At 40.1% G+C, this 10,000-nt stretch overlaps 2 protein-coding genes across 3 annotated transcripts in view; one reads left to right on the top strand and one right to left on the bottom strand.

The window, feature by feature from the left end:
• Positions 1-6,126, top strand: part of arhgap15 (Rho GTPase activating protein 15) — a 16,459-nt gene extending 10,333 nt beyond the window's left edge. For both annotated transcript variants that reach the window (XM_084725596.1, XM_084725597.1), the window contains exons 9-13: positions 962-1,060; positions 2,466-2,543; positions 4,529-4,663; positions 5,089-5,194; positions 5,876-6,126. In XM_084725596.1, coding sequence (XP_084581722.1) covers positions 962-1,060; positions 2,466-2,543; positions 4,529-4,663; positions 5,089-5,194; positions 5,876-6,059 — 602 coding nt within the window. In that variant the 3' untranslated portion in view covers positions 6,060-6,126. The remainder of the gene's footprint in view (positions 1-961; positions 1,061-2,465; positions 2,544-4,528; positions 4,664-5,088; positions 5,195-5,875) is intronic.
• Positions 6,127-6,976: 850 nt separating this feature from the next.
• Positions 6,977-10,000, bottom strand: part of LOC146323394 (kinesin heavy chain-like) — a 20,717-nt gene continuing 17,693 nt past the window's right edge. The window contains exons 24-26 of the mRNA XM_084725595.1: positions 9,383-9,599; positions 8,799-8,996; positions 6,977-8,113 (exon numbers count right to left, since the gene is read on the bottom strand). Coding sequence (XP_084581721.1) covers positions 8,806-8,996; positions 9,383-9,599 — 408 coding nt within the window. The 3' untranslated portion in view covers positions 6,977-8,113; positions 8,799-8,805. The remainder of the gene's footprint in view (positions 8,114-8,798; positions 8,997-9,382; positions 9,600-10,000) is intronic.

Here is a 10,000-nt window from a genome sequence, read left to right as displayed (position 1 = left end):
GACACACAGACACACACACACACACACACACACACAGACACACACAGACACACACACACACACACACACACACACAGAGACACACAGACACACACACACACACACACACACACACAGAGACACACACACACAGACACACACACACACACACACACACACACACACACACACACACAGAGACACACTCTGACATCAGCTGTTAAAAGTAACTAATACTCTGAATAGTTTTTGTAACGAATACTTTTGCTACTTACTTGTAATTGGGTATTACTTTAGTAATGTAACAGTACTTGTACTTGAGTACAGATTTTAGTACTCTATCCACCACTGATGAAAACAGCCAATGAGATCCTGGAGTGACTCATGGTGTTTACGGTGTCCATGACAACGCCGTGTCGGTGACTCCTCCTCCTCCTGGCGCCCGGCGCACAGCACGTGATACATGTTCATGTCACAGTGATGCATTCAAAGTCAGTTCACGTGTCTGTAGAAACTTTATTCAAACAGCTGCCACATAAACGCGCCGTCAGAGATCTAAATATTAAAATCAAAAATCTGTTTCTGTTTTTTCAGAAGACTAAACATCTGTTCTACTGGTGACTAGAATTTAATTATTTGAGTTGAGGTAAAATCATTTAATGTTCAAATATATTTTCATTTTGGAACAGAAAAGACAAACATGCTGCTCACATTATTTCATTTTATAGGTTTGTATTCTGTCATGGTTTAGTTTCAAGAAGAACAGATATATTAGTTTTTAGTGTTTCTTGTTCTGTGGTGTAAAAGCAGGACGTCTGTGACGTTGTTTTCTGACAGTGAAGAATTAAAGAGTTCAAATGTGACGTCACTGAGGAGACATTTTAAAACGTGTTTGATAACAGTGAGTCATTAAAGCAGTTCATCCTTTCATCTTAAAGGGGGACACTAAAGATTTGTCCTCATGTTGTCTCGTGTGTCTCAGATCGAGTCTTCGGCTGCCATCTGTCCACTCTGTGCGAGCGTGAAGGAACGACGGTGCCAAAGTTCGTTCAGATGTGTTTGGACGCCGTTGAGAAGCGAGGTGCGTTCACTGACAGCACGAACAGCTGCTGGTTTTAATCCATCCTTTCTTTTTCTTTCTGACTGAAACAACAACACAGCACTTTTTTATTATCTGCCAGCTTTTAAATGAAATAATAGAGCACGAATGAAAACATCTGCCACCTGGTGGACAAAGTGAAGAACAACATCTTGTTTAGAATCAGTACAGAACACAGATGTGTGCATCTGGAACCTCCGTTATGTTCTAAAGCAAAACTTTTAGTCAAAGAATGAGCTGCAGTCGTCCACAGTGAGTCAATTAAATAATCAAATATATTTGAAGACGTGGACGAGTGAGCAGTACGAGGCCGGACTGACGTCTGGGGACGCCGTCTGTCACTTCCTGCTTCCTGTTTCAGAGAAGCAGCTTTAACAAAGTCTGACTTCACTCAGCCTGAGATGTTTAACTCTGAGTTTTCACTTCCAGAATCAATCAACTCTGAGCTCAGCGTGAGTGTGAAGGAGAGTCACCATGGCAACGATACTGTTTCTTGTCAGTTGAAAAATAGATGTGTTGTCTGAACCTACTTTTCAACTAGAGATCAATCCAAGAGAGTCTGACTGCAGACCTCCAGCGTGAGGCCGCGTCCAGTCAGGACGCTCAGGACAGGAAGTGCACGCAAGAAACTGCAAAATAAAATCGTGTTGAAACTTTTGGAGGAAGCAGCTTGTTGCTGAATTATAATTAACACTGTAACGTGAAACCGTTCTTAAATGTACATGCATGTGTATGTAATTTCTTAGATGTACATGTTGATTTTTGCCTATTCTTTATTACGTGGCAGGTCATCAACCATGAAACTTTCGTCTTCAACATTAAAGGCCAAAACGCACCGCAGGCTTCAGACTAACGCAGCGACGTGACAAACGTTTCATGGAGGAGACGAGCGACTGTCTGACAGATATTTTGATCAGATAACTGTCCATCAGGATTTATCATCAAAAAAGTTTGATATCAGTCAGCACTTCACACATGATCCCCTCCCTCCCTCCTCTCTGCTGTCTCTCTCTAGATCTTCGTAGTTATGATTAATTGACGGGGAGTAATTAAGTATTTAAAAGAGTAATTAAGTATTTAAAAGAGTAATTAAGTATTTAAAAGTACACAAATGGGACTTGGAGCCAAAAAAAAAAAAAAACGTAATATTATGATCATAAAAAGTTAAAAAGTCGGTGAATCAGTCACGGTGGTGGTCAACTGATGAAAATGCCCGAGTCCTTTTGGAGACGCCGGGTCCTGATGCTGGAGGTCTGCAGCCAGACCCCTCCATCAATCAGGCAATAGTTTTTCACTAATCGATTAGTTGGTGACTGTAACTGACAGTCAATCAGGTTACCATGGTTACCGACTCAGGGTTGAACTCGTCTCTCTTTGTGTGTTTCAGGTCTGGAGGCGGACGGGATCTACAGAGTCAGCGGGAATTTGGCCACGATCCAGAAACTTCGCTTCATCGTCGATCAAGGTTCGTTCAACGTGTTTCAGCTCTGCAGCTCGTTAATGATGAATCGTTAAAAACTGTTTCATCAACATGACGAGAACGTTTCAGAACGTTTACCTGTTCAACGTTCTCCGCTGTCCGTCAGACGTACAGAAAAGTAAATGAGTTTTACAGAAACATGTTTGACATCAGAAATCACACTTGTGACTTTATAAGAAAGATGAAGAAGTGAAAAACTCATGTCTCTGAAATAAGACTGAGAGCAAATTCATTCTTAATTTAATAAGACAGGTTGATTGAAAACAAACACACCTGATATTAATTCAACTGCACTGTAAAAAAGGAGAACCAACTGATGAACTTCACAAACTAATTTAATTTCCTGTCATAGTTGAAGACACATTGATCAACATGTCCAACTTTATAAAGTTTGAGGAGTTCAGCACTGACCTTCATCATCTTCATCATCTTCAGAGACAAACAGCACGTTTACATCCTATAAGTTTTCTTCAAACTACACTGTAAAAACAACAACTGAAATTACTTCAAATTTCAAGACGGTGTTCTGCAAAAGATTTCAACAGTTTTGAGTTTTGACCGCAACTCAAACTCTAAAGTTTTGAAACAAACTATAAAAGTTTTGCAGACCTATATATACATACATGTATACATATACATACATATATACATATACATACATATGTATGTACATATGTATGTATATATACATATGTACATACATACATATATACATACATACATATGTACATATACATACATATACATACATATGTATGTATATGTATATGTATGTATATGTATGTATATGTACATATGTACATATACATACATATGTACATATGTATACATACATATGTATGTATATGTATATGTATGTATATGTACATATGTACATATACATACATATGTATGTATATGTATATGTATGTATATGTACATATGTACATATACATACATATGTATGTATATGTACATATACATACATATGTATGTATATGTACTTATACATACATATGTATGTATACATACATATGTATGTATACATACATGTATACATACATATACATATGTATGTATACATACATATGTATGTATATGTACATATACATACATATGTATGTATATAAACCTGTATTTAGTTGAGATATTTTTTTTATTTTTATTTTTTTTTATTTTTTTCTTTGAGTTTTAGAAACTAAAAAATGTTCACAGTGAGCTTCGAACCCGATTTGTCTTTTTGTTAGTGCCTGAAAAATGAAATACATTTAATTGAACATATTACAATTTTTCACTTCATTGAATTTACTCTTTAAAAATCAAAGCTTTAAGTTTATCTAAAGAAAAAAGTAAATTATCTCAACAGAAGATCACGAGTTGGTAAAACGTCTTCAAAACTTAAGAATCTGAGTTGGACTCAAAACCTGAAAATCCATCAGTCTGTTGCCTTAAAATTTTGAATTTTTTCAACTTTTTTGTTTTTACAGTGTATAAAGAAAAGAAGAGTTTTAACTCTGACACAAAGCATGCTGGGACATCTGCTAACATGCTGATCATATTTCTTTAATTTAATGATTTAATTTATGTTAATGAAAAAATATCAGTTGATTTCACTGAATTCCCGTCTGATTTTTTTTAGTGTGAACAAACTCGCCTTTGTTCCACCAGATCATCTCTGGTTCTCGAAGCAGTTCTGTTCAGTGTTCTTGAACCTTGGTGATGTCTGATGAACCAGTCAGTGTTCACCGGGTCTTTAATGACACATGTCGTCATCAGAGGGCAGAATAAGACACGCCCACCACAGCGCCCCAGGAAAACTTGGGATTTTCGGGTTCCATCTGAGAACCGACTGTTTGGATTCTGAACAGGTTTATTTTTGGTGGAAATGTTCAACGTAAGGTGCACAAACTGGAACGAGGCCTAAGTGTTACCTGTTAATGTTCTCTCCGTGTGTTAACGTTCCCTTATGTTGTTCTCATCTGTCCTCTTAGAGGAACACCTGGACCTGGACCACAGTCAGTGGGAGGACATCCACGTTGTCACCGGCGCTCTCAAAATGTTTTTCCGCGAGCTTCCTGAGCCGCTGTTCCCCTTCAGGTTCTTCCACCCGTTCGTGGAGGCCATCAGTGAGTCCAACCCACCAAAATAAAAGCACTGATCCTCATTCTAAAATTTCATATCTTCTTTTAGTCCTTCAGTGTCGACAAGTTACATTTCCACATTAAAATGTACAAAAACTCCAGACCTGTGTCTTGTTGAGTTGTGTACTGACATTATGTCAAACGTTTCCTGTCAGCTGCTGTAACTTTAGTGAAAACTTATTGGATAAGTCGGGAGGGACCAAAGAAAAACATTTAACACATGACATCAGATTTTCATCAGCTATGAAGACAGCAACTCCCATGATCCCACACCACTTTATGACATCATCAAACAAGTCTTTTTTAAGTTGTTTTAATGTGAGAGACCCCTAGTGGCAGAAGTGAAGTACTGCATGTTTAAACAGTAATAATATAAACATGTTAAACTGCTGCTGTGTTTTCTCTCTCAGAACTCAAAGAATCAAAACACAAAGTTCAGGCTGTGAAGAAACTGATCCAGGAGCTGCCCAAACCCAACCAGGACACCATGAAGCTGCTCTTCAGTCACCTGCACAGGTACAGCTGACACACACCTGTAACACACCTGCACAGGTACACAAACACACAGCTGACACACACCTGCACAGGTACACAAACACACAACTGACACACACCTGCTCAGGTACACAAACACACACCAGAAACACACCTGCACAGGTACACAAACACACACCAGAAACACACCAGTAACACACACTTTCACACACCTGTAACACACCTGCACAGGTACAAAAACACACACCTGCACAGGTACACAAACACACAGCTGACACACACCTGTAACACACCTGCACAGGTACACAAACACACACCTGTAACACACCTGCACAGGTACACAAACACACACCTGTAACACACTTGCACAGGTACACAAACACACAGCTGACACACACCTGCACAGGTACACAAACACACACCTGCACAGGTACACAAACACACACCTGTAACACACCTGCACAGGTACACAAACACACACCTGTAACACACTTGCACAGGTACACAAAGCTGACACACACCTGCACAGGTACACAAACACACACCTGTAACAAACCTGTAACACAGACATGACACACACCTGTAACACACCTGCACAGGTACACAAACACACCTGCACACACCTAAAGTCACTGGCATCAGTCCCTTTGGTTCTAATAAACTCTGTTTTCATTCTAATTTGTTCCCTCTTTCGTTCTTTAGGGTTCTGGCCTTTTCCAGGAAGAACCTGATGTCCACTCAGGGCATCGGCATCGTGTTCGGTCCCACGCTGATGTGGCCCGAGCTGGACGCAGGAAACATGGCGGTCAACATGGTCTACCAGAACCAGATCGTGGAGTTCATTCTCATCGAGAGCCAACAAATCTTCAACTTGGACACGAAGTGAAGTCCTGAGGTGGACGTGATCATGTGACGGACTCATTCACACCTCAGAACAAACAAATTCTTCTTCAGAAATGTAAAAAATAATAAACACATGGTTTCTGATCAAATCACAGTTTGAAGAGAATCTTTTTTCAGAGAACACTGTTTAGTTTTATTGATCTTGTCCTACAGAGAACGGCGAGCTGAGCGTCATCACTTCCGTCAACGTGACTCACAACAACTACAGCACAGTTTAATCAGACGTGAAGCTCACAGACACACTGACAGCTGGACCCACAGACGCCGTGACGTTCATGATGCGTTCACATGCATCAGGTACAACGGCTCACAATGATACAGAGCAGCAGGTCAACACTGTTAGAAACATGACACAAACACTGATCAATACTGTCCCAATCACATAATCAATCAATTAAATCTATAAAAACTCTGAGCTGATCAATACTGTCCCAACAAAATAATCAATAAATAAAATGTATAAAAACACTGAGTTTAAAAGTACTGTCCCAATAAAGTAATAAATAATAAATTAAATCTATAAAAACATATGAATCATTTTAAAAACAATCAATGTCAGCGTGTTCAAACATTCAGTCAAAAATAAAAAATCATGAAACGTTAGGAATAAAAAAAATATCTTAAAACTTTAAACTGATTCTGTCCAGTAACTTTGATAGAATAAGACGAAATGATTTGATCAACCTGAACGAATAATAATACTTTTATTCTCTTATTGATTTTTGTGTCTGATTGATTTCACTTGATAAATAAATGTGTCTCATAAAGTCAGAACATGATATCAGACATGTTGTCATGTGACGCTGTGACATCACAATGTTACCAAAAAAGAAAGAAAAACACTCAATACTTCATTTTTTATTTTTTTTTTAAATTAGGAATATTCTATTAGGAATTTTATAATTTAATTTTATGGTAAAAACTTTTTCTCTCTGAATTCTGACTCGTGTGACAGATTTTATTTGCTCAGTGGACGTTATATCATTTATTATATTTATTATCTCATTGTTCTGAACTCTGCATGTGTTTCTCCTTCAGATGATGGAAAATAGATTTTTGTTTTTTATTAAAGTTTTTGTGACATTTTACAAAAAATTAGATGTAAACATCAGACGGACTTGATGAAGATGATGAAGAGCAGAAATATAAAATAGATCTATAATCTGTGACGTCGACCGACGGCGTCTCACTCAGGAACCATCGTTTACAACTTTTACTGATACGTTAATCGTTATAATATTTAATATGTGATTTCAGTCGAAATGAATGATGGAAACCAGTCAAAGAAAAAAATATCTCCATGGTGAGTCAGGATGACGACAACAATCTGTTACCATGAGGATATTTTTTGTTTCATGACAGAAATGTTCCTCCACAGACATCAGAAAAACTCAAACTTCAGCTGGACTCAAGTTAAAATAAATTCAGCTCATTGAAAGTTAATGAATCAAAATGCTGAGGAATGTTGTGCTGACGGCTCTTTGATTTCTCTGCGGTACTTATTATTATTATTATTATTATTATTATTATTATTATTATTATTATTATTATTATCATTACACTCAGTTATTTTTATGATTCCTAACTTTTCATTTATTTTTGAACATTTTTTTTTGCAGAACATCAAGAGAACAGAGACACAACGTTAGTCCAACATCATCTAACTCCTGTTAACTTCATCTGTTTAACTTATTAAACTCGTCATATTAAAGGTACAATCTGCATTTTTTCGTAAAAAGCAAAGTATGAACAGAATCCCTGTCTGAGTGTCTGAAAACATCTGGATCTGAGACACAACAACATCCAATCCTACCGATTCTACCTTTAAACTGTGACTGAACTGATCTGAGTCAGATACTTGGACAGACTGAGAGGAAGAAAGAAAGCACTTGTTGGCTGTTAAGGTGGAATGGCTGTTAAGGTGGAATGGCTGTAGTAAAGTAGTAGAAAGGAGTGTGGTCGAAGTAAAGGCAGAGTGGTGAGATCAGGAGAGTTCAGATCCACAGAGGAGGAAACTGATCCAGAGTCATCTGCTACCTGTAAAGACACAGGAGATAAAACTTTATTTATACATACTGACCTTCACAAAACTGATCCTAAAACTCCTCATTTTCAACACTAAACATAAACTGACATCAGTTAGCACCAGGCTAAGGGAGTTGTTAGCCTAAGACTAAATGATAATTAACACCGGCACATTCCAAAGTGGGCTAACCCTGACTTTAGCCTAGGGTTAGCATGCCCTGCTCCAGAGCAGGGTTGGCCCTGAGTTTGCGGGGTCAGCCCCTGAAAATGGACTAAACCCAGGGCTAAATGTACTGGTGTGCTACAGGGCTAAAAGATTAGAAGAAGAAGATAATCAGCACCTGTGTGGGTGAAGAGAGGCTTTAACCCAGAGCTAGAAGAACAGCAGCATGAATCAGTCCTCAGTTTAGCTTAACCCTGGGCTAACAATGTGTGTGTGTGTGAAAAGGGGCTAAGATGTTCCAGAGTTAGCTCTGGGCTGAGAGTATGCTAAATGCTGATTGGCTGGAGTGGACACACAAACGGATAACTTGGAGGCTGGCAAGATGGATTCTCGTGTGATCCTGCAAGGTAAGTGCTGCAGTGCACGTTTATCTACGTATCACGTGTTACCATGGTAACTGACCCAGAGTTTCAGTTATCGCTCTCTCTGAAAACTCGTTTTAATATGGCGGTTACAGTTGCCGTGGTGACCCACCTTTAGTTCACTTGCTGTGGCTCTGATGAGGATGTTGCTGCTGAGGTTGCTGTAGTTGCTGTGGTTGCTGTCGGGGGGAGTGATGACGTGGACTGGACGCTGCTGCTGCTCCTCCTCCTCCTGCTCGGATGGTCGGTCTGATGGACGGCGACGAGGACGGGTACTGATGGTGCTGATGTCCTGCTCTGATTGGCTTGGCTGCATGGAGACATGTGACACATCAGATCCTCTGAGGCAAAATCATATATACATTTATTTATACATTGAAGGTACAGTGCTTAAAATATTAAAAACCACACGAGGAAAAACTTTGAAAGATGCTATAAAAGGATAAATAAATCAAACTTCAACATTAAAACACACACAGGTTTGGGTCGGGGTTGTGAGGGGGTCGGGTCGGGTCGGGGTCGGGGTTGTGAGGGGGTCGGGTCGGGGTTGTGAGGGGGTCGGGTCGGGGTCGGGGTTGTGAGGGGTCGGGTCGGGGTTGTGAGGGGTCGGGTCGGGGTTGTGAGGGGGTCGGGTCGGGGTTGTGAGGGGGTCGGGTCGGGGTCGGGGTTGGGTCAGTGGTCTGTGACCAACCTCACCTATCTGAGCAGAGTGTCCTCTCCTGGAGACATTCTTGGACCTGACAGCCTCTTTGATGCGGTCCACTTCCTGTTGGTAGCGTTTGCGGTCCCTCACAGCCGACTCCTTGGCGTCTCTCAGGGCGGCTTCCAGAGCTTTCACCCGCTCCGCTGTGGCTCGCAGACGCTTCTCCAGCTTGGGCAGCTCGCAGCGAAGGTCAGCGTTGTCCCTCACCAGCTGGACAACACAAAGGGTTAAATTTACTCCGGCTTTTCTGTCCGTAGGTTTATACACTCGCCAAAAACATGAACCGACACATTAAAGGGTTATTTCTCTCAAATTTAGCTGACAAATGTGTTGAAATCTGTCAGTGAGCAGATGATCATCCAGCTGAGACGCTACAGGACTGTTGCTAAGGTGTGTTTGGACTGCTCACAATGAAAGGACACTAACATCACATGACCCGTCCTACTCTGCCTCTGATTGGCTCTAACCAGTCAATCGTCATGCTTTAACCCAACCAGCTAGAGTAGGATGGGTCACGAGATGTTTTACGGAGTTCTTTTCAAAAAATAAGACTATGCTAATGCCAATGCTAACATGACTGTGTACATGAAGAGGTGTGGGGTGGGCGTGTC

Source organism: Lutjanus erythropterus, chromosome 8 (assembly GCF_056507025.1).
Source record: "Lutjanus erythropterus isolate fLutEry1 chromosome 8, fLutEry1.hap2, whole genome shotgun sequence".
NCBI lineage: Eukaryota > Metazoa > Chordata > Actinopteri > Lutjaniformes > Lutjanidae > Lutjanus > Lutjanus erythropterus.
The sequence above is the reverse complement of the archived record's forward strand: the minus strand, read 5'-3'. Positions and strand labels throughout refer to the sequence as shown.